Source organism: Saxophila tyrrhenica, assembly GCF_035928015.1.
Source record: "Saxophila tyrrhenica strain CCFEE 5935 chromosome Unknown scaffold_18, whole genome shotgun sequence".
Taxonomy (NCBI): domain Eukaryota; kingdom Fungi; phylum Ascomycota; class Dothideomycetes; order Mycosphaerellales; family Extremaceae; genus Saxophila; species Saxophila tyrrhenica.
In genome coordinates this window covers 512,544-536,005 of record NW_027041750.1, presented here as the reverse complement: position 1 = coordinate 536,005, position 23,462 = coordinate 512,544, and the positions used below count along the sequence as shown (strand labels likewise).

Genomic DNA, 23,462 nt, shown 5'->3' with positions numbered 1-23,462 from the left:
AAGACTAACAATGCACACAAGTAACGACGAATGGGGACAGAACTTTGGCCGACTGCGGCTCAAGTCTGCAATGACCCGCGTTTCAATCATGAATCTTTACGATGGGTATCTCAAACATGCTCTCACTTCGCCTCAGCCCTCACAATCGCCGTATTGCCTTCAACGTAGGTAGTCAGGGCCCTCGTACCTGCGGTCAACTCGACTTCCCTCTTCATCCACTCGTCATCTTGTTTGACCTCTGCCTCGTCATCACTGCTATCCCACCATTCAGGGCCGCCGTATCGATCCTGCAAGCCGACAGGATCACGCTCATTGGTCTCCAGCACCAGTCTTAGAGTGAGCGGCATCTGGTTGAGCCGCTTTCCAACAAGACCAAAGACCGCATACATGGCAAATGACTTCGGTACATCCGCCGTCCACGATCGCTCCCTCGCTTCTGGAAGAAAGTGGTCGGCGAGGTGGAAGGTGACTGACGTTAATCGTGCCGCGAGAGTATTGGGATCGATGGCGTCCTTTTTCGTCTTCCGTTGGATGACAGGCTCGCCATACTCCGCGCAAAGCTCTTGGGACCGAGGGTGCTGAGCGATGACCTTTCCTTCCTGCCCCTCTGGTGCGTTGGCCAGCTCGATGGCAATTTGGCCGAGGTAGTAAGTTTCGGCATTCAAGCGCTCTTTTTCAGTGATCTTACTGTGATTGAGACACTGCAGTTGCGGGAGGCGGGCTACAGTAAGCATGTACCCATCTTCTGATGTCAGGGGCTTGCCATCCGCAGATACCAAGGACTGATAAACGGGGTTGCCAGTGACACGCAGGTGGTGCAGGTTCGGGAAGCTGCTTTCTGTGATGTTGTTGAAGAAGTCGAATGTCGAGATTACGTTGTACGAAAGATCAAGCTCTTCCACCTGTAACTTGAAGTCTATACCTAAGGTTGTGAACGATGAGATACTGTTCCGCTTGAGAAGCAGGGTCCGGAGGCCCGACCCAGATAGAAAACTTAGGTCGGAGAGTACTGCGAAAGTGTTATCCGAGAGGTCAAGCACTTCCACCTTGGAAGGTATCCTGAGCTTAAGCGGAATGGAGTACTCATTGCCGGCGAGTGAAAGTGTGGTAACATTTGGAAAGGCGAAATTGAGAAGGACGTTCACGGCCGCATCCTCAGCAAGAGTCCGCGACAGGCCTAGAGTCTTGATAGTCTCAATACGATATCGCAGTGGATTTCCACGCAGACTGAAGCGGTTGCCATCGAGGGTGAGAGTTCTCAGCTTTGGGAACTGCAGACATAGGTCACAGATCTCCTCGTAGCTCTCAAACAGGTTCGCGCTCAGATCGAGCTCGGTGATGTCGGCGCAGATGTGTGCTATTTCAGCATTGTCGCTGGGGTTTATCCGTTGGTGTTGAATGCGCATGTGGTTGAGGACAAGTACATGGATGCCTTGCAGCTTGGCTTGTCTCTGCTGGAACTTGTCGAAGCCAACCTCCTCTGCCTGCTTGCCGGAGAAATATACGGTCCCAGAAGATGTCGCATGGTGGTCATCAGGCATATACTTCTCTCGTAGCGCTTGGAGAAATGTCCTCGGGGCATCCCAGGTCTGAGTTGGTCGCAAGAATGATGCACATTTTGGTGATTTCGACAGGCCTTTCGATGCCGTCAGTAATGAGCAGTCAGATACAAGGGACAATTGGCCTACACCGAAAATACTCAACGCCTTCGTGCGTTCCGTTATGCTTCCTCCTGTCGATGTCGTCCCACTCGACGCCGAGCCATGTCCCAGGCTTGTCTGCTACCTTTCCGACGTAGCGGACCGTACAAAGCTGATTCTTAAGAGACAGACGTTCTCCTATGTGGTGAGCTGGCCCATCACCCGCGTCCTTCATGTCGATAAGAACAGGATGAGGTCGAAGAGGAGAACATGGATATCGACTTTTGGCCTGCCTTTTGAAAGTGTGGCGCTTGTTAGTGTGGCGTAAGTTGTACCGTGCGATCTTCAGATCCAGGTCTGCAGCCTTCAACTCTCACCAACACCACACCAATCTTCCACCACCCCATATGGACTACCAGAACCGCGCAGGTAGCAAGTTCGGCGGCGGAGGTGTCGCTTCGCAGTCTGCCACCAATGCCGACCGCCGTGAGCGCCTCCGAAAGCTCGCGCTCGAAACCATCGACCTCGACAAAGACCCGTACTTCTTCAAGAACCACGTCGGAAGCTTCGAGTGCCGGCTTTGCCTGACGGTACACCAGAACGACGGATCATATTTGGCACATACGCAGGGTCGCAAGCATCAAACGAATCTTGCGCGGCGAGCAGCGAAGGAGGCGCAGCTGGGGAGAAAGAAGGACGAAGAGAGCTATACTGGTGCAAACGCAGTGCAGGTGAAGAAGAACGTGGTCAAGATTGGACGACCAGGCTATCAGATCACGAAGACACTCGATCCCATCACGCGACAACAGGGTCTACTGTTCAATCTGCAGTATCCAGAGATCAGTCCCAACACCGTGCCCAGGATACGCTTCATGAGCGCGTACGAGCAGAAGGTCGAGGACCCACCGGACAAGTCCTTTCAGTATCTGCTGGTTGCTGCGGAGCCGTACGAGACGTGTGGGTTCAAGCTGCAGGCAAGGGAAGTGGATCGGAGCGAGGACAAGCACTGGACGTGGTTTGATGCAGACAGGAAGGAGTTCTGGATTCAGGTGACGTTCAAGACGGAGCGCGAGGAGAGGTACTCTGGCGTGCCTGGGCTGGGAGGCCCAAGGAGATGAGGATGAAAGGAAGCAAGGTGCAAGGCAATCAGCTCTTGCATCTGACATGACGAAGAAGACCTTCTTGGAGGCTCTACAACAGCTCTCGCTCGCCAGCAGGAACCCGAAGGCTCACCACGAAGACGAGTAATAGCTCTGAGCTTTCGGACTGGTTCCATTCACGACAAGGTACAGGTGGTGCTCCGTTCGGCCCATCTCAAGACCTCAACGTGGGGGAAACGGTGAATGACGGGGGACATAATATGCCGGGCGTGGCTTGATGGACCGCAAGGCTTAGAAGTTCTGCTGTGGAGTCCTAAGGCTTGTCACAGGACGTAGGCTAGAACCAGTATCAGAGATTGAACAGGAAGTCGTGTGCTTGTAAGCATAAATGTATTTGGAAGGTTCTGCTGCCAAATCCGAGAACTTCATTTTCGATTATTGTGGTGGCTTAGTGTTTGCGGTCGTGCCATTCCCTAGCATATACGTGTATTGAAGACTGATGTAAGTTGGTGACTTCGAAAGTGGTGGCTTGTGCGGAAGAGCTTGCATCGAAACGCGTACCTTGCCTTTCGCGTCTACACACTTTACCACATCTGCTTCCACCACTTCTTACCCAACCAATGCCGCGTGTCGTTCATCTCTGGCAGCAGTGTTGATTGCGTCTAAAAATCCATCTGTCCATATCTCCAACCGCAACGATGCCACCCCGAAAGAGCAACGTCTCCGTGGTCTCGAACGGTGCGGAGGAAGGGGGCGATGGAACACCAGCAAAGGCACCAAAGGATGGCATGAGTGTTGAGGTACGCATCTAATCCATACTTCCGAAGAAGAACATATCTAATGTTGAGAGCAGGACCTCAGTCTGCCCAAGTCCATGATCGCACGCCTGGCCAAAGGAGTTCTACCTGCCAACACACAGATACAGAAGGACGCATTACTGGCACTACACAAGAGTGCCACCGTCTTCGTCAGCTATATCGCTTCAAAGTACGTTTCCCATCTTCGAATACTGCGCCCTTGGCCTCATGTGACCCTCTGCCAGCGTCCAGGGGCCAGAACCCGCCATCGCCGGATTAGCATATCAGCTAACATGCCCACAGTTCGAACGAGTTCGCAGCAAATGCCGGCAAGAAGACAATCATGCCGCAGGATGTGCTAGCTGCCATGAAGGACTGTGAGTTCGAATCCTTCAAACCAAGACTGGAAGCCGAGTTGCAGAGTAAGTTGCCCATTCCCCGCTGAAGGACTGCGAACTCAAACTAAATGAATGAATGAAGGGTACACCGAGATGCAGTGCGACAAACGTAACACGTATCGGCGGAAGGTCAAGGAGGAGAAAGCCGCGGCTGCCCCTAAGGATGATGGCGACACTACCATTGAGGGCGAGGCTACGGCGGGAGCAAATGGTGCTACTACCAATGGCCATGCCAATGGGGAGGAAGTGGACAGGCCTACCAAGAAGTTGAAGGGGGACGATGGTGCTGCGGTGGCGCCTGACGCGGACAGCATGGATGACGAGGATGATGACGGGCAGGAGGACCAGCAAGAAGACGGTGACGATCAGCCTGACGATGAAGAAGACGACGCTGAAGAGGATGAGGATGATGACGATGACGACAATCCCTCGCCGGAAGACGAAGTGGACGAATCTCGCGCGATGCAGGTCGACGAGGCGCTGGACGATCCGGGCAGCGAGAGCGACTGATGAGGGAAGTTACTGTGGTCCTTTGCCTGCGTTGCATAGCGTTCTCCATACTCCATACACTGGTAGCTGGCTGGTACGTTCTTCCTCATTAGCTGCAACATATTGAATTTACACCTCCAATTTACTATCACCTCTCCGTACTGCACGCTATTGTTCCCGCGAAGACGCCGACTATATGAGATGTCAGGTTGCCGTTTTGGAGAGTCAGGCCAAGGATGTTCCGGCGAAAATTCGGGCACAAGCATGATGATGTTTCTTATGGCGACACCGACGCTTCGGGAGCACCCGTCGGTGGTTTTCGATAACTATTCTGACGGCAATCATATTGATTAGCTACGTTGTCATTTGAAAAGCCTTGCTGGCGCAATGGTAGCGCGCCAGACTTCTATTCATTGAAATCTGGAGGTTGCGGGTGAGTTGACTCCACCACTTCTATTGCCTTTGAATCAAATATTGACTCCGTTATAGGTTCGAGGTGAGCTTGAAAATCACGCGCTGAAGTTCCAACATCAGCATTCTGACAATGTATCAGTCCCGCGTGAGGTGTATATTCTTTTGCTGTTTTATCAGGCCCATTTGCAATCGTTGTTGATTTGAATGTGCTTGCGACAAGCTATTTTTTGGACTACGGACTTGTTACTCAAAAAGAGGATGTGACTTGCGGACAGGGTATCAAGACGAGGAAACACAGCGAGACGCCCTCTCACCAACGCAGTCCTGGAAGCTGTTTGACTCTTAGCCTTGAAAACTGGACTCTATTACCCTCACTTGCCTTTGCCTCTGCCTGCCTTGCGCTCAAGAAGCGGACAGGACTCCGGCAAAAGCACCGTGGACCCACGTGGGAGACCCGTCACGTATTGTGTGTATCCGAGAGCATCTCAGGGCGTTCTACGCAGGAACGACATGCGGCGATGATCTATGCTTGACGCCTTCTTCGGCACTGCCTCTCGAGCACCTTCGAGATGTACGGACCTCACTGCAGGTTTCCTCTTTTCGGTCGGACGTAAGTGCGTTCGGTCTACCCGATGCCGAAGTCGTTGCAACCGAGCACATATCACCCAGGCTGGGCCATATGTGCCAAGTTCTGGTCGCCTTTCGTTCCAAGATCTAGCGGCGATGTTGTTTGTTGTACGCATCATCGAGGAGGACAATATTTGGGATTCGACAACATCGCGTTGGTCTGGCCAACTGCCGAATTGATCCAGACGGAAGGTCGAAATGTTGTTTGACGGGCACGGAGCAACCGTTCGTTCCAGGATCTGCGCGTCCCCGGGTTAATAGCAGGCGATCAAGAGCGTTGACCAACCTTGAGAGGGTTGATAGTGCTGGGAGGACTGAGAAGAAGGGCCACTCAGCTTCGTGTCTTGATATGCTGATCTCCCAGGGATTTCTGCTAATAAGACCAGCTTCATTCCAACTCTCAATCCACGCGAGCAGGTTTCTTGCGCAAGTAGGTGCGTAGATCGCTTCGCTCACGATCTGGTATTTAGCCACACCGAGTTGGCCTCGACCAGTGAGATTGAGCAAACGAATCGGCCGCGGCCGCTGCAGGAAGCCTTTCTTACGACGCGCCTCCGTCCCGCAGCCGCCTTGTTCGGATCAGCTGAACATCAATGTCTCAAGGCGTCATCTGCTCGCCATTCAAACCTGCAAACAATGATTCGCCACAAAGCTTTGCGCGAACTAGCTCGAGGTCGAATCAATGACACGCATATCAAGCGATACGTATCGGCAGCTTCGCCGAGCTGGAGTGTCTTGTGATCAATACAATCGAGAGGTATAGCTGTCGCTGCCGGTTTTCGAATATCGAGGGTCTGAGAAGAGTCATTGGTTGGCCGTGAGATCGAAAAGACAGTGCACCCCCATGCTGCGACGGGCCGCTAGCAGAGCCGTCTGCCTGCGGACGATCATAGGATCGACATCCTAGACCTTTTCTTCCACCAAGCTTCGCTTCTCGCTTGCCGCCGGACAGCAGTCAGCTGTTCGTACAGTACAAAAGTACCTGGTCAGCGTTGGAAAGATTCGCATGGACCGCGGACGCAAGCAGGCAGTGGTGATGTAATTGAGCGGTGTCAGCCTGTTCGCTCCTTGATGAGCCGGGATGTAATCGTCAAAAGCGCATGTGATTGTGAGCTCGCCCTGCTCGATCTGGGCGAGATAGTGTCGAACGCCACAAGATCGAGCGCGAAGGCTGCTCGTGCCGAAAGACTGCGGCAGTCTGGGCGTGGGAGGCTGCTGCTCGAAACGCACGCCATGCGAGAGCTCGCTCGGATGGTCGCATTCTGTGCGACTGGCTGCTTCAGCCAGTTCTGTTTCGCGGAGGACAAGATTATGCGATGCCAGGCAGACAGAAGGAGTCGTAGCTGATGAGGGCAATACGTACTCGCAGTACGAAGCACATTGCCTCCCGATTCGCTGCAACACTTCCCAGGAATAACCAGATCCCAATCTTCCTCATTTCCGTGTTAGGACATCGCAACACGCGATGCAGGGCGCTTTGTATAGTCGCCTCGAGCCGTCGGCGGCCGCAGGAGTGCCGTGAAAGACCTCGTGTGGTCGCACCACACCTCTCCTTGTTGGAACACTGGGACTTCACCTCATGCCCTGCAGCACTGCGGCTCAAACACATGCCACTATAAGAGAATAAATACGGCGATATTGCCAAAGATTCCTTGCCAGCCGCGATAGGCCAGGTATGATGGATTGGAGAGATCGAGCTTTCCCCAGAAGCTGCCTAGCGAGCTGCACCTCAGCTGCAAATGTACATCATCCTCGTAGCCCGTCCGCACCGATCATAAGAGGTTTGCCGTCGTCGTGAGCTCGCAATTCGTCGGCGTCTACTGTCCAGTACCTGCGCTCATGCAACCCTCGCCATCTTTGCCGGTATGACGGCTAGACACCTGTCCTCTGGTCCAGATCAAGCGAGATTCACCGTCTAGCACTCGCAGACTCGCCCGTCTGGCCCGATTGGCGAGGACGCTCGAAGCAAGCGTTCCTTCCTTTGCACCACTGCCCTACCGCCCCGACCGAGTGCCTTACATCAGCCTGGCCTGGAAGACCAACAGTGATCCGTTCTGGCTGGACACGTATACCCAACGGGAACCAACCTAATACCACGCAAGGCCAGGAATCAGTCGCCTTCACCATAGCCTTACCATACCCTCCGGCGCTTGTAAGGTGAGCATCATCCAGTTCCTCCCGTTGGTATTGCTTTTCCGGAACAATTCACTGCGGTTTGTATACCGGTCGAGGACGCCCGACTCACTCGCCTACTACTGTAGCAATCTTGAAGAGGAAGATTATCCCTTGCCGCGATCTGTCGGCTAATGTGAATGCATGTGCGACCTTGGCTGTACGTTGACATCACGGCCTCATTGACTGCTGTCGAACACCGACGTCGCCATCATCCATCCCGGGGGACCCTCAAAGCGTTGACCCTGGTCGCATGTGGTCGAGTCGTTTTAGTCGAACGAAAGGCTGTTATACTTGCTAATCGCTGTCGTTTACCAGACTTGCCCCGCGTCATCTTCGCGGACTGAGGTCCGTTCCCGTGCCGTCGGCGACCAACACCACACCTTGCATCGCGCGTTTGCACCATCGTCGTCCCCACACCACCACCACCTCGACTCTTGCGCACCGTCCCGACAGGGCGCTGTGAGCTTAATCGTCTTCGGAGACAGTCTATTGCCATTCTGGAGATCGTGCGGCGCTGCAGTCTACTACACACACGGCAGCCCTGCTCCACCTGCGTCGCGCGCAAGCATCACCCATCAACCTGCCCATGCTCCAATACCGCAGCTCCTTTGGCCCCGAAGTTCTCCACGCCCTCACCGCCACCGGCGCGCGTCTCGTCGAGCCCGCCGTCCTGGGAGCGGGACCCTTTGTGCGACGCAGCTTCGAGGCATTGCGCGCGCATGCCAGGTAGCGGGATGTGATGCTGGCCGTGTCGCATCCGAGTTTCTCATCGCTGCCTTCACTACCCCACGTTGACATGGATGAGTCGGGCACGATCAATCCGGCGGCGCTGAATGCTTCTGGTGAGTTCACATTGCGTTGGAGATGCAGTGGGGCGCGTCGCGCAAGGCCATGACGGCTTTGTGGTCCAGCCCTTCCTGCTACTTTACGCCGACATGCCCATGCTAACATGTCATGTATCGCAGCATCCACGATAGCACCGAACCTCCTTTCACAGCCAAATCCTCGAGGCACCAAGCGTGGCAGATCACCAGAAGGAGACGGATTGCGACGTCAAGAGTCAGATGCTGGTACGTACACCTTCTCCCCAACTTCATCCAACGGTCGCGCAGCACATCCAGCGGCACTTGTGTGGGTGTATACTGCTGGGATAATGCTGACAAATGGTGCAGCTGGCGACGGTCAAAGTACCAAGCGAAGTAAGGCCTTGAAGCAGGAGGACAGCTCTTCCACATCGACACACACTGGACTGTATGCGACAGCTCAAGCTGTCCACACACCACAGATTATGACGCAAGCACTACCTCACGCTACACCTAGCCAAGCGTCGCCAGCACGCTCAACCCCAGGCTCGGCCACAAAGCCCACAGTAATCAAAGCGCTACCCACAGTCCGTGATCACACTACAGATCAACTCGGCCCAGGAGGCGACGAGTATATACCTCGAGAGACGGACCCAGATGGCGAACTAAAGGTATCGCTTGATGGCCATCCACAGGATGGGCGCAAATACCGGTGCAAAACATTCCCAGTACCGGATCGCGGCGAGAAGATGTTCATGCTGGCGACAGAATGCGCGCGAGTACTGGGATATCGGGACTCGTATCTTCTGTTCAACAAGAATAGATCGCTGTACAAGATCATCGCCAGTCAACAAGAGAAGGACAGCCTCATTCATCAGGACATCCTACCCTACTCCTACCGCTCGAGACAGATTGCGATAGTCACGGCACGCAGCATGTTTCGGCAGTTTGGCAGTCGCCTTATCGAAGGCGGCAAGCGCGTCCGGGACGACTACTGGGAGGCGAAAGCCAGAAAGCAGGGCTTCACAGAGGAGGACGCTGCGGGCGAGAAGCGGCCAGGCGCTGCCAAAGCAAGGGAAGCTGCTGCTGCCGAGGCAAGTCACCAGACGCTCTCTCTCCCGCAAGGCGAGATCATCTACAGCAGTGGCCCTGGCTTGGATGGTCAACCTCCTGGGCTGGGCCAAGTTTCACTTGCGCCTTTGCCAATGATTCACCTTCCCGGCGACGAGGTCCGGCCGAACAGCTACGGCAACATCATGCGACCTCGGCAGGACATTGTCGGGCCTCCGTATCATGACCGCCTCCAGTCAAGCAACCCGAATGACATTCTGAACCAGGCGTCGCATGCTGCAGAGTTCAACAAGCAACTGAGCAACACGCGGGCTCATCGTTCGAAGTACTTGGACGATTTCTGGAAGCGGCCGCACGAGCAGCCTAGGACGCAAGCTCCAAGCGATGGCGACATGGGCACTGTAGCGCCGCAACACCTCCAGTCGCCTCAGGCTGTTGCTGGTATGGGCCAAAGCAGAGGTCAACAGGACCAGATGCCGCATCACGGATCGCAGATGATGCCTCAAACATACGGAGGCTACCCCAATCAGCAAAATACGATGCCATCGCCGGTTCAGCAAATGCACCGTATCGCGCCGGGTCAGATACATCCCAGCACTCCGATGGCCGCCGGGTCAAGCCACAGGCAGACTCCGTCCTATGGAGGCTACCCACAGAACCAGATGTGGCCACCGCCCCAACCCCAGCCCTCGCCACTCTCACAATCACACCACATCTCTCAATACGGCCAACAGCAACATCATCAGTCGTCTATGGGCCCGCCGCAGATGCCGCAGCAGATGAACTATCAGCAGATGGGTATGAATAACCCTGCTGCTTTCACTGGCATGAATCGCAGCATGTACCAGCCGAGTCCAAGCCCACAGCAATTCGGCATGCAATCTAGCGCTGGCCAACAGCCAGGCATGCAAGGCTGGGCCACGCCTGGAGCCGCTGGGAACATGCCGCAGGACTGGCAGAGGTACCAGTAAACGACTGCGCCATTTCAGAGCATCTGTGCACCCTTCACTTCTTGCACATATCTTCAGTCATCTCCACCTTTTCCAGCCAATAACACGGAATCATCATCTGGACGGCGTTCAAAGGCGATTCGGATCACCATCTTGCTTATTTCGAACCGCAACTCCTCTCGGCATATCAACATCCATATACGTAACACCACACGCAGTAACGACATCCCATCACACCTGAAGCTTTTGTTTTTCTTACGCAAACGTTCAGTACTTGCATCAATCGCGCGCTTTGCATGCGTTCCACGACGACGGAGGAGGAGGCGGTATCGACGAATTGAGAAGAAGGGAGGAAATAGTGGAGGAAGGGCATAATACTTTGCTTTTGGCATAGCGGTATTGGAAAGGGGGAATGTTCATGAAGGGAAGAGTTGCATGCTTGCATGTTGTGATGCTTGGTTGGATGAGTGCCGCGTTAGAAGTGTGCTTGTGCGCGTGCTTGTGTGTGCTTTTGGACGCGTTGATATACCCCCCAGATTGCTTTTAGTTGCGAATGCCAGGGTGCTTGTGCGCCTTTTTCCTCTCACATTCCGGTCGATGCGCATCGCTTTTCATCGATGGAGTGGTGTTTTTGAAGTATGCCTGCTGGGTGAGCAGGGGACACGTGAACTGGAAACTGCTTCTCCTTCCCATGAAGATAACATATGGTTCCAAGATACCGCCAGCGCCTACGCTAATCGAGCAATACATCGTTATAGCCATCGTCAAAACGCCGCTGATGCCCACCCACCTCTGGTGTTCCTTGGACTTAATTAGACCACCTCGCAAAACTCATGCAGTCCTCTCAGGCAGCAACACCTTAGCAATAAACCTCATATCCCACGCCTGGACCCCCTCACTCATGGCCGGCACCTCGCCATATCGCTTCCTCATCAGCTCGTCAACGTTCAATTGCATCGGGTCCAGCCACGCGGCTGCGACTTTCGTCTCCTCGTCTGCTTCGGGTCGCGGAGCCCTGCCGTGGAAGCCGGCGGGAAGTGGATGGTCTTGAACAACGGCCAGCGTGCCCTCAGGGGTCTCGCCGGTCTTGGGCGGTAGAGCACGAATGCGAAGGAGCATGGTCAGGAGGTCGGCGAAGCGGAGGCCTTGTGGCCAGAGAGCTGATGGGGGCGTGTCGAGCGGCCAAGATGTAGATTTCTCAGAGAGCTCAGGGCCGTTGTCTGATTTAGTGGAATCCGTAACGGCATCTGAAGGCTCCTCTTCGTTCGCGGCCCCGGCAGTAGTCTCGTGGCGAGCCATGTCCGCTTTCGCCAACTCGCTGGTGTCGTAAGATCTGTAGAGCCCAGTCATGCGCTCAACACAGTTGAGAAGGATGAGGGACGAGATGAAGGTGGCGAACTGATTTGCTTGCTGTCGCTGGAGAAGACGTCTTTCAAGCTCGTTCATGACGATCTTGCTGAGTCTGCTGCAACGGGCCTCGATCGCCGTCAGAAGTTGGGCCACAATCATCCTGAAGCTTGTGGAAGTTGGGCAGATATCCTGGACATCCTTTTGGATCTCGTCTTGTCCCGCGGTCCCGCTTGGACGCTCAGGCTGATCCGTGGGCGACTTCTGAGGCTGGTACCGAAGTTCGAAGGAATCTTCTGGCTTCGTTAACAATGTAGTAAGGATCCAAAGCTCGATCACATTGTGAGTCAGTCGCTCTTGGAGATTGTAGCAGGCTCGGCTCGGACTATGACCTTGCACATGGCCTGCCTTGGCTGCTTGTGCGGCGTCCACCGTTTGTGCCATGAAAAGCGCCACCTGCATTGTTTTCTTCACGAAAACAGAGCTCTCTTGATCGATGAAGTCCTCAGCCAGCAATGCTGTGAATGCGCCGATTTTGTCATGTACGGCTTCTTCACCGTCCAGCATCAAAGCCCTTCCACCGCGAGCAGATTCGTCATTTGGTCCCTCGGCGTTTGAACAGTCAACAAGCGCTCTCACAGCAAAGTTCATGCAGCAGTCTGTGCCAGCCAGCAGTCTGGCCTCGACCCTCCCTGGTAGCCGCTCGTGTTCGGCACCGTGAGCCGTAGCTGAAAGCTCCGTGATCATTCGTGAAGAAAACAAGTTCAATGACCAAAGAGTGAACTCGTCAACAACCCTAGCTCTGAAGCAGGTGCCCTTCCATAGCCGTGCCGTCTCTACATTTCTGCAGGTACGGCATGGCGTCTCGCCCGAGCACTGCTTCTTCAACATGCGGCAGCGAATACAAGCGCCGCTTTTTCGGATGCCAGCGACTTCTTTGCGTCTTGAGTCATCAAATCGTCCTCGTACCTTCTTATGAACGGGCTTCTGTGGGTACTGGAAGCCATAATGCCCGGCTGATTGCTCTGCTGGTACCCATGGAACCCCTTCTGATTCACTGATGGCTTCGAAGAGCGATTGAGCGGGCACTGGACCTCCCATGCCGTGAAGGTCCGGATCCACGAAGGGATCGTGCTCGGGTGGATAGTCTTGTACCTGCGAGGCTTCCAACTGCCGGTTGGCGGCTGATGCAGTCTGCGCAAGACCAGAGAGCTCAGGCGCAGCACTTTTCTCAGGAGCCGATTCCTGTGGGTCAAAAAAGTGGTGTTCGGTGGTGGGATCACGGCCTGCTGTCCGGCCGTTGGGATCTGCGACTTGGCTTGGGTGAGTTGGCGTATTGAACTCCTGTAGCTGAGCGATAAACTGCTGCTCCGATGTAGAAGCGCGGTCTAGAACATGTTCTGTATGATCCTGACCAGGATGACCAAGCTGGCGATTCGAAGAATAGTCAAGATGGTGTCGGGAGACCTCTGCCAGGGTGTCCAATGCAGACTGCTGTTGGTAGTGGGGTTCCGGTTGTGTAAGACTCTCGTGATTTTGGTCGGAATCGTCACGGGTGGGATTGTTATCTGGTCGTGGTCGTTCAGGTTTTTGTTGGAGCTGTTGTAATCCCCATTCACGGTCTTCTGGGGAGATTTTCGGACAATTGCGAAGGACGTGGGCCTGCAGAGTGTCTACTCTGCCTTTTGGAAACTGCGACTCGTTAGAGGCGAAGACGAATGATATAGCTCTCAGCACCAACACATTGTCCACACCGCCTGCACGTGTGGCGGTAGCGGTTCGAGTTGTCACCGAGTTTCTCTCCGCGCTCGAAGAATTCCACCACGAGCTGATTTGGTCGTCGACCCATGAGGGCCGGATCCCATCGGGGACTGAACTGCTCACCGAAGAGGTCAGTGGCTTGTCTGAGTTGAAGAGATGGTCGACAAGGCGGTATGACTTTGGGCGGTGAGGTGAATTGTGGATGGCAGAAAGTCACTTCGGTCGACTTTTAGTGCGGAGCGAAACCCGGCCCGCTTCGGCTGCAGATCGCCTAGTCTTATTCCAACCACTGGCGCTTCCACCTCAGAGCCTTCAGCATCGACACATACCGCCGACTGAGCGGTGAAGTAGTCATCGACAATCAAGACGCTGGAGTTGCTCAGAGCACGGGAACAGCATGACGTCCCTCAAGCGGTCGTACGCATCCACATCACCCAGCACCACCCTCTCCAGCAAGACCTACCTCCGGACACTCAAGTCTGGCAAAGTCCAGAAGATCGTGCGAGAGGTCTACCTACGACAGGACATCCCGTGCTCTTCGCAGCTATGCACAGCATGTCTGGATCTAGCGCCCGTAGGCTTTCACAAGAAGGCAGATCCACCGGTACTGTCTGCTACTCCAGCCGCCACCGAACAGCTACCGCAGGGACACTACATCGTCCCGGATACGAATGCATTCCTTTCAGCCATGGATCTGTTCGAAAGCGAGGGCGTACTGCAAGACGCGATTGTGCTGCAGACGGTTCTCGAAGAAGTCAAGAATCGGTCTCTGCCGCTCTACCACCGCCTCATCGCTTTGACGAAGAATGAGGGCAAGAGGTTCTACGTCTTCTTCAACGACTTTCGCTTGGAGACGTATGTGAGGCGAGATGCCGGAGAGACCATCAACGACCGCAATGACAGAGCCGTTCGCAAAGCCTGTGGGTGGTATGCACAGCACTTGGAGAAAGCTGTCAGAGCTAGGAAGAGTGCTCGGTGTCCCGTTGTGATCATGCTTTCTGATGACCGAGAGAACGTGAGAAAGGGCAAGGAAGATGGGCTGCCTGCCATGAATCTCCGTGACTACGTGGCTGGGCTGCCTGATGCAAATCGTCTTATGGACATGGTGGCTACCAGCCGCGAGGGGCGTGCCGCCCGCGATGCCAAAGCGCAGATGATCTACCCCGAATACGTGTCCATGTCTGCCATGCTTACCGGAGTGAAAGCTGGTACCCTACATCAAGGTGTTTTCAATGTCTCACCCTACAACTATCTGGAGGGCAGTGTCCAGGTTCCCGCTTTCGACCGCTCACTTATTGTTCAAGGAAGAGACAACAGCAACCGAGCTGTGTCTGGAGATCTTGTGGTGATCGAGGTCCTGCCGAAAGATCAATGGAAAGCTCCTTCAAGCAAGGCCATCGATGAGGAGGATGTCAACAAGAATGAGACCGCTGAGAACGAAGAAGACGAGCGCGAGGCCATCGTCACAGAGCAGGAGCGCCGTGCGTTGCAGGAAGAGGTGCGGAAGACCCATGGCAAGGGTGCCGAAGGTCGAGCTCAGCCGACGGCGAAAGTAGTGGGAATCATCAAGCGCAACTGGCGACAATACGTTGGGCACATCGACCGCGATTCCGTTCGATCCCGAAACAAGGAGAGCCGAGCGCAGCAGACCGTCTTCCTCATTCCAATGGACAAGCGCGTGCCGAAGATTCGAGTCCGGACTCGTCAAGCTGCTGAACTTGTGGGGAAGCGTGTGCTTGTGTCCATCGACAGCTGGGATCGCGACTCTCGGTATCCTGTCGGCCACTTCATCCGTAGCTTGGGTGAACTGGAAACGAAAGGTGCCGAGACTGAAGCGTTGCTGTTGGAGTGGGACGTGCAGTATAGACCCTTCCCAAGGACGGTTCTGGACTGCTTACCGGCGGAAGGCCATGAGTGGAAAGTGCCTGCTTCTACTGATGATCCAGGCTGGAAAGGGAGAAGAGACTTGAGGGATTTGCTTGTGTGTTCTATCGATCCACCAGGTTGCGTGGATATTGATGATGCTCTGCATGCGAAACAACTACCGAACGGCAACTTCGAGGTCGGCGTACATATCGCAGACGTGTCGCACTTTGTCAAGCCGAACAACGCCATGGACAAGGAAGCTTCACTGCGAGGCACTACGGTCTACCTGGTGGACAAGCGCATCGACATGCTGCCGATGCTGCTTGGCACTGATCTGTGCTCGCTTAAACCCTACGTCGAGCGCTACGCCTTCAGCGCGATTTGGGAGCTAGACCAGAACGCCGACATTGTCAGGAAGGACTTCACGAAGAGTGTGATACGCAGTAGAGAGGCTTTCAGCTACGAACAAGCTCAGCTGCGCATTGACGACAAGAGCCAAAAGGACGAGCTGACTGTCGGCATGCGATGCCTCATGATGCTCTCGAAGAAGCTACGCGCTAAGCGTATGGCAGCCGGAGCCCTCAATCTCGCCAGTCCAGAAGTCCGCGTGGAGACTGAGAGTGAGACGTCTGACCCAATCGACGTGAAGACGAAGATGGCGCTAGACACGAACCAGCTTGTTGAAGAGTTCATGCTGCTCGCCAATATCAGCGTAGCCGGTAAAATCTACGAGGCCTTTCCACAAACAGCGCTGCTACGTCGCCATCCAGCACCGCCAAAGAACAACTTCGAGGAGCTGAGCAACCAGCTCAAAGTGAAGAAGGGCATGGAACTACGCACGGACTCATCAAAGGCATTGGCGGACAGCCTCGACACCTGCGTCGACCCATCGGAGCCATTCTTCAACACGCTCGTCCGCATTGTCGCCACAAGATGCATGATGAGCGCTGAGTATTTCACTTCGGGCACCCAATCAGTTCCCGAGTTCCGCCACTACGGCCTCGCATCCGAGATTTACACACACTTCACCTCGCCCATCCGCCGCTACGCAGACCTGGAAGCTCATCGCCAGCTCGCCGCGGCCATTGAGTACGAAACTCTAGACGCCAGTTTGCAGAGCAAAGCCAAGCTCGAGGGCGTGTGCAAGAACATCAACGTACGGCATCGTAACGCACAAATGGCTGGGCGGACTTCCGTGGAGTACTACGTCGGTCAAGCACTCAAAGGGCGGATACTGGAAGAAGATGGCTTCGTGATGCGGATCTTCTCGAACGGCTTTGTGGTTTTTGTGCCGCGCTTCGGCATTGAAGGACTGATTCGGCTGAGAGACATGGATGGTGGAGAAGGAGAGAGAGAGCCGGAGAGTGTGTTTGATGCTGAGAACTATGCTCTGCAGATTGAGTGGGAGCAGGGGCAGAGGAAGGTGGAATTGTTCCAGAAGGTGAAGGTGAGGATTTCGGATGAGGCGGAGGAGAGTACAGGGAAGAGGAAGATTAGGCTGCAGTTGGTGTGAAGTCTCGTGAGGGTATCGATCCATGACAAGAGTCTTGAAGCAGTAGGTGCAGACAACTGAATCAATTCGAGTGGAGACTCTTCAACACATTGGGTATCGCTTGTGATGTACTGTACACGGTCTGTCGACCTTCTAAGTTGCCCTCACGACTCTCTGCCACCTTCTGCCGGATTATCTTTATCCGCCAGGATTGACTGCATTACAGGCTCTTCTTCACCCTTTCGCTGCTCCCTCGCCTGTAGCAATAACCACATCGCAGAGCCGAACCCACCAACCATGCCACCCAGATGTCCGGCATGATCAATAGTCGTCTTCAAACCTCGCCACACTGCCACAACCTCCCCCGTCCCGTACAATCCCAAGAATACCCACGCAGCAATCGGTACATCATATCCAGCGATGCGAATCGTGCCGTTTGGCCGCAACACACACGCTGCTGACAGCACGCCCAGCACGCAGCCCGATGAGCCGAAAATGTAACTCGTCCAGTTCTTTCTCAGTACGTTGTATGCCAGGCTGGTGAACCCGCCTATAGCGCCTGAGGCGAAGTAAATGGCCAAGAACGACCCTCGGCCAACGTCTTCGTGAAGGATGAGACCGAAGAGCCATAGTGAGCCGATGTTGGTGAGAAGGTGGATGAGCGTGTCGTGACGAAACGTGGCGCCGAAGAGGGAGATGGCGTATGGATAGGCAGGTACCAGGGTGAAATACTTGCTGTAGGTGCGCCAGAACGGTGGGATGCGACCGCCGAGAAAGAAGCCGGCGAGGAGGACTGTGAGGCCGCCCAGAGTGGCTATTGCGGGAGGTGTGTCTGGGAACAGGCGGGCTGATTTGGGCGGTGGAGTGTAGGTGGCGCTGAGGTATGCGCATGCGGAGAGGACGGTGAGGAGGACCAGGAAGGATGGGCCTAGGCGGCGGAGTACCGACATCTGGGGCACGATGTTGTCTTTGATGATCTGGGCGTGGTTTTCGTAGTATTTGACCCATGGTTTGCGCTCAACAGGGGCTAGCCAGGCGTTGGTCTGTGGTCGGCTGATGCTGATACCGCCAGAAGGTGTCAAGGCCACTTCTGTAGGAGGTTGGACACCTCCGGATAATTGAAGTGGGCCACGATGTCTAGCAAGGGCGGCTGCTTCAGAGCGCTCCTGATCTGCGATACGCTTCGCTGCTTCAGCCTCGTTACGAGCCTTATTGGCTTCGCGTAGGCCGGTGAGAGCGCTGTCCTGGTTGCGTTCGCGGCCGTACTCTGTCCCTTGGTTGAACTGTTCGAAGTCTTCCGCGGTCATTACTGGCTCGTCGTCCCGCTTGTATAGCTTTAGGTTGATCGCCCGCTCTTGCAATTCCTGCTGTAGCCGTAGCGACTCCTCTTCCGCCCAGGTCTGACCCGCAGCCTGCTCGTCAAATCCTGGATCTAGAACCCGCACGTATTCCAGCCCTCTTAGTGCCTGCTCCCTGCTCACTTCGCTTTGTCTGGGAAAGTTGACCCCACTGTCGATGAGTGCGCCAGACATTCGCCGCCAGTATAGAACGCTTAAGACATAATTCCCGGTCTCAGCATCGAGCGCCTCGTTGCCAAAGATGCCATTGATCTGCGCCTGCGACTTCTCGCCGTCTGGCAATGGCATGCCACCTGCTGGGTCGTAATCTCGCCATGTCAATGCTTCTGCATCCTCCGCCAGTCCTTCGGTATGAGTGGCTACCGTGGGCGCCGGTTGTAATCCAGAGCTCGACGTTGGTTCCTCGCTGAGAGTATCCTTCCTTCGTCCTATGGGTCGGGCTCGGGGCATCCGTAGGACGGCGCTGGTTGTGTAGCCATGCTTCCAAGTGGCGGAGCAGCCGATGCGCTTCGAGGACCCGTGTTGTTCGGCTCTCCTCGAGACGCTTGTACTTGTATGAAGCCGGGCGTAGCCATTGAAGAGTTGCAATAAGGGCTTGCGCGAGCTCTGGCGGGCTACGCACGGCGCCCTGAATGCTATCGTGGTCCAGACATTGTTCATCGCAGTATCCCCGATACAAAGTTATCTTTGATCGACGACTGACGTGCAGCAGAAGTTGAAGCACCAGACGAAGTCCGGCTGTCACATGTCATCGACCTCACTTCAGTTCTGCGGAGGTGGTCCGAGCACTTCCGCGTCTATATCACATATATCTCTACCTCCCGCCTCCTCCCACCTTCAGAACTCCTCTTCACGGTACGAGTGGTCTCGGAATCATAGAACAGCTTCAAACATCAACGGAAAAGTCAACAAGATGTCTTCTGGCGCTGCACCCATCGACCCAGCCCGCTTCGCTGAGGCCCTCGAATCTCTCCCACTCGACTCACTCCACGCCAAAGCAGCAGAGCTTCGCAACAGCATCGCCCACCTAAAGTCGTCGAATGAGCAAATGCTGCCCTTCGCTGACGAGGGAGACGCGGACTGCAGAGAAGCTATGTTCGAGAATCTGGCAGTGATTGGAAGAATGAATGAGAGGATTGACTTGCTGAGGAAAGAGGTTGAAGGGCGTGGTATGCGGTGGGCAGAAGGGGAGGTGGAGGATGCGGAGAAGAGCGGGACGATAGTCAACGGACATGTGGATGGGGAGATGTCTGGTGTGAATGGTACTTCCGGGGAAACTGCGGCGCAGAGGGCGCCGAGCGGAAGGTTGACAGATGAGGAGCTGAGGAGGCGGTTGGAGGCGGAGATGGGTGGTGCGGATGAGGAAGACGGAGTGTATTTGTGAAGAAGAACAACGATTTTGTGGGAATATGACTGGAGCCTCGAGTGTTCTTCCGCTTTGAGACACTTCGCAGTTGCACATCTGGCCTTCGGTATCAAATGGCTAGCGTCAGTCTGACGATCAGAGCCTCCATTTACCTTGTCCAGGCCAGGTCACCGGCGGGAATACACCATGGTAGATGCGAATGGTGGTTGGACGCGCAACAACGGCTTGACAGGGAACGAGGCCAGACAGCCGATCATCAAAACAATTGTCAGTCGAGGTCCCGTTGTTTTGAGAGGCAGGTACCTAGCTGACGCTGACGAGCAGCTACACAATGTCAGATCCTCTGGCGGAGAGCTGTCACATTTGATCTCCAAGCAAACGTCTAATACGAGCAGTGCACCATTCTCCGCGAGCGCAACGAACTTTATGCTGCTGAGCAATTGACGAGACGACCGTTTCTAGATCTACGAAACAATGACCAATTCGCTCCTGCCTCGAAGAGCTGCCTCACTCACGGACTCCCGAGGCCTTGCAGTCTCTTTCATCTTTTCCGCGTGCGGCCGCTCCATTCCTTCTTGCAGCCTTCTCCTCTCCCGGTATTGCAGGCGCGGTCGACACACACGAGTCTACGCGGCACACCGGTACAACGCAGAGCTCACCCTTCCGATCATCATGTTACGCGCGAAGACTCCCAATGCAGCATTTCAGACCCCTACCGCTACCACCGTCTGTTCAGGGCGTCGAACCTAGCTGCTCTTACCAGGAATCCCGTCCTTATCGTGAGCCATCAGTGTCCCATAGCACCCTCTGGTTTCTCTGGTACTGGGATGGGTTCATTCTTTAACCTGACATCCAGCTTCTCGCCGATGGCGAGAATGACTGCCCGGAAAGACTCGATGTGCTCCCGCTGTGCGTCCTGAAGCATCGGGCCCTTCATGTGGTTGCGTGCCTGGTTCGGGCAGTTTAAACTGTGCAGAGCGCTGACCATCGCCTGGCGGACTCTTGATAGGGTAGGATCTGATCGAACGAGAAGACGCAGCCGTACAGAGAATCTGGCCCACGCCTCTGTACAGATGTTGCATTTCTTCGGCATAGTTGTGGGCTCCTAGCGCCACCAATGCCGACAGCTGCCATGTGAATGGCGATCCGTCTCTGTGTCTGATGGCCGCTAGCTGCGCGATGAATGCGTCAGAACACCAGAGTCCCCATGTTGACAAGACGCTGTCAACTTCGGCTCGCTGTTGATGGGTTTGCGACCGGAAGTATCTCTCCACACACCCGACGTCGTGGGGTTGCGGGGATACATAGAATACTCCGTCTGCCAACGATTGTTTCTCCGCCTGGAGATGCGCAGCTAAGATGACATCAAACAGTGGGTACAGCTCGCTCGTCCATTTGGGAAGGTCGGTGTCTGCCTCGCGGCGTCCCTGGGGCGCGAGACACCTTTTGACGGACGTCGTGGGCTTCAAGGGATGCGATATAGCTTTCAGACGGTTGTCCAGCGCTCTCGAACACTCGAATAAAATAATCAACCCTTCACAATGAGATCTCAAGCTTTCCTTGGCGCACTGGCGTTAAGCAGCGCTGTCGCTGGCCAGAGCATCTCGCAGGACGACATTAACGGCAGGCCAACATGTACCGTTTGCGCCGGCTCGAGCAATGCCACCGACGACACTCCTACCATACTCCGTGCCTTCCAGCAATGCGGGAACGGTGGCACCATCGTCTTCCCAGCCGATCAAACCTACCACATCAATTCTAAGCTGAACCCGGTCGTCGACGACGTGACCATCGACTGGCGCGGCGAATGGATGTTCTCTGAAGACCTAGATTATTGGCGTAACAACAACTACCACATTTCATTTCAAAACCATGCCGCTGGGTGAGAATCCTCGCAGATGTCCTACCACCTACAAACCTTCGCTGACTCTGCTTCTTCGTAGTTTCATCCTCACAGGCGACCACATCCGCATCGATGGCTTCAATACCGGCGGCATCGATGGCAACGGTGAGGTGTGGTATTACGACGAAAGAGGAAACGAGACAACTGGAGCGACACGGTTTGAACTCCAACTTGGAGACTCGGCCATTTCAAGACATCACTAACCTGTTATTAGGCCAGGCCGCCCCATGCCCTTCGTCCTGTGGAACGTTAGCGACGTCCACGTTCGTAACTTTTACGTCGTACAGCCCCAACTCTGGTCGATCAATATGATGAATGCTACCAACATATACTTCGATAATATCTATGTTAACGCGACCTCTCCGCAAGCCCCTCACGGCTACAACTGGGTAGGTACTGATCGGTCAAAGGGCTCTCCAAAACAAGACCAGCGGATCACGCTGCAAGTGGCGCTCTAAGACCTTTTCAACCCTTCAACAGCATCGAGACACTTGCTGACTCGGTGATCCAGGTGCAAAATACGGACGGTTTCAACACTATGGACAGCTACAACGTCTACCTGACCAATTTCACCTATCAGGGCGGCGATGACTGCGTCGCGATCAAGCCACGGAGCTACAATATATTTGTCAATGATGTCACGTGCCATAGCGGGAACGGTGTTGCCATTGGTGAGTCTTACGTGAACAGAGCCCCCTCCCTCATTTACACTAGAGGGTTGGAGTAAAAGTTCATGGCCGATGGATGCGGACATACGGGCACATTTCGTGGTTGTCGACCGAGGACGAGGTCTGAGCCTAACCCCCGACCGTACCGATGAGGCGCAGAACACTCTTCTACGGCCTTCCTAGTTCGTGGTCTGAGACATTTGCTGACGGGTTCTCCTTGCGTGTATACAGGATCTCTCGGACAGTACCTGAAAGTATGATACTCATGAACAGCCCTGCCAAGTATGAGACGACGACTGACTCTTGTGCTCATTTGTTTGCAGGACGCCTCTGTGGGGAACGTGCATATTGACAATGCCAAGATCATCAAGGGCGGTGCGCAGGACAGGTGCGTACTTCCCTCCGCCTATAATGCTGTTCTCTACTCATCACTGACTTCCCCTTCTCCCCTACTACAGCATAGGACAGGGAGCATATATCAAGACCTGGGTCGGAGAGCTCGTCTCCGGAGGCGATCGTGACTATGAGAGCGACTATCAACCCCGCGGCGGTATGTTCACCTACGCATATCTCAGACACTTGCTAATCCTTTTCTTCGTACGATTGCAGGCGGCTGGGGCGGCGTCAGGAACATGCTCTTCAGCAACTTCCAGATCTTCGGCGCTGGTGGTGGGGGCGTTATCACTCAGGACAGCGGCGACAACGGCACCGCAGCAGGCACATCAAACATGTTGGTGAACAACGTCGCGTTCGTGAACTTCACCGGCTATCTGGATGATAGCAATGTGGAGGCGAGTGTGAGTTGCTCGAGGAGGCAGCCGTGCTACAATATCGATTACAAGAACTACACGTTGTACACAAGCGCGAATCGCACGCAGTTGGCGACGCAGGCAAGCTGTATGTGGACGGAGGACGGCGGGGTACGTGGAGTGGATTGTAAGGAGGCCGATGGTGACTGAGTAGGTCTTCGTACCCGCAAGCGTCGAGCCTGGACGGAGACGGGGCTGTTTTCCCTCGTGAAAAGGGATGCCATTCTCCCGAATTTTGGACCGGACCAACGCTACGTAGCGCTGCGTGGTACTTCATGGCGCTTTGGGGAATGATTCTACCTATCAGTTCTATGAGCACGGCAGTTATGCTCTTGCATGGAGTCCACATCCCTTTCACAGACTTCTGAGGCCATCTAGTCTTTTCTCACCACCTCGATTCTGATAGCTGAATATATCGGATACACGAC

General features: G+C 54.8%; 9 protein-coding genes across 9 annotated transcripts; 6 read left to right on the top strand and 3 right to left on the bottom strand.

Annotated features, from left to right (window-relative positions):
* Positions 1–122: 122 nt before the first annotated feature.
* On the bottom strand, positions 123–1,875 carry LTR77_009635 (uncharacterized protein; the record flags this gene model as incomplete). Its single annotated transcript, XM_064806861.1, has 2 exons — positions 123–1,636; positions 1,689–1,875. 2 exons carry the CDS (start codon positions 1,873–1,875, stop codon positions 123–125), a joined length of 1,701 nt encoding a protein of 566 aa, XP_064655166.1.
* Positions 1,876–2,047: 172 nt separating this feature from the next.
* Positions 2,048–2,758, top strand: sap62 (CWF complex protein sap62; the record flags this gene model as incomplete). The annotated part of the gene is made up of 1 exon (XM_064806860.1): positions 2,048–2,758. The coding sequence occupies one exon, from the start codon at positions 2,048–2,050 to the stop codon at positions 2,756–2,758; it is 711 nt and encodes a 236-aa protein (XP_064655165.1).
* Positions 2,759–3,438: 680 nt separating this feature from the next.
* LTR77_009633 (uncharacterized protein) lies at positions 3,439–4,445 on the top strand (the record flags this gene model as incomplete). The annotated part of the gene is made up of 4 exons (XM_064806859.1): positions 3,439–3,540; positions 3,594–3,727; positions 3,841–3,959; positions 4,018–4,445. 4 exons carry the CDS (start codon positions 3,439–3,441, stop codon positions 4,443–4,445), a joined length of 783 nt encoding a protein of 260 aa, XP_064655164.1.
* Positions 4,446–8,436: 3,991 nt separating this feature from the next.
* On the top strand, positions 8,437–10,485 carry LTR77_009632 (uncharacterized protein; the record flags this gene model as incomplete). Its single annotated transcript, XM_064806858.1, has 3 exons — positions 8,437–8,482; positions 8,606–8,710; positions 8,813–10,485. The coding sequence occupies 3 exons, from the start codon at positions 8,437–8,439 to the stop codon at positions 10,483–10,485; spliced, it is 1,824 nt and encodes a 607-aa protein (XP_064655163.1).
* An 810-nt stretch (positions 10,486–11,295) lies between these two features.
* Positions 11,296–13,660, bottom strand: LTR77_009631 (uncharacterized protein; the record flags this gene model as incomplete). Its single annotated transcript, XM_064806857.1, has 2 exons — positions 11,296–13,503; positions 13,553–13,660. 2 exons carry the CDS (start codon positions 13,658–13,660, stop codon positions 11,296–11,298), a joined length of 2,316 nt encoding a protein of 771 aa, XP_064655162.1.
* A 309-nt stretch (positions 13,661–13,969) lies between these two features.
* Positions 13,970–16,951, top strand: DIS3 (exosome catalytic subunit dis3; the record flags this gene model as incomplete). The annotated part of the gene is made up of 1 exon (XM_064806856.1): positions 13,970–16,951. One exon carries the CDS (start codon positions 13,970–13,972, stop codon positions 16,949–16,951), a length of 2,982 nt encoding a protein of 993 aa, XP_064655161.1.
* Positions 16,952–17,094: 143 nt separating this feature from the next.
* On the bottom strand, positions 17,095–18,948 carry LTR77_009629 (uncharacterized protein; the record flags this gene model as incomplete). Its single annotated transcript, XM_064806855.1, has 1 exon — positions 17,095–18,948. The coding sequence occupies one exon, from the start codon at positions 18,946–18,948 to the stop codon at positions 17,095–17,097; it is 1,854 nt and encodes a 617-aa protein (XP_064655160.1).
* A 253-nt stretch (positions 18,949–19,201) lies between these two features.
* Positions 19,202–19,672, top strand: LTR77_009628 (uncharacterized protein; the record flags this gene model as incomplete). The annotated part of the gene is made up of 1 exon (XM_064806854.1): positions 19,202–19,672. One exon carries the CDS (start codon positions 19,202–19,204, stop codon positions 19,670–19,672), a length of 471 nt encoding a protein of 156 aa, XP_064655159.1.
* A 1,523-nt stretch (positions 19,673–21,195) lies between these two features.
* On the top strand, positions 21,196–23,184 carry LTR77_009627 (uncharacterized protein; the record flags this gene model as incomplete). The annotated part of the gene is made up of 8 exons (XM_064806853.1): positions 21,196–21,536; positions 21,598–21,714; positions 21,772–21,946; positions 22,069–22,228; positions 22,457–22,479; positions 22,549–22,613; positions 22,684–22,775; positions 22,835–23,184. 8 exons carry the CDS (start codon positions 21,196–21,198, stop codon positions 23,182–23,184), a joined length of 1,323 nt encoding a protein of 440 aa, XP_064655158.1.
* Positions 23,185–23,462: the final 278 nt, after the last annotated feature.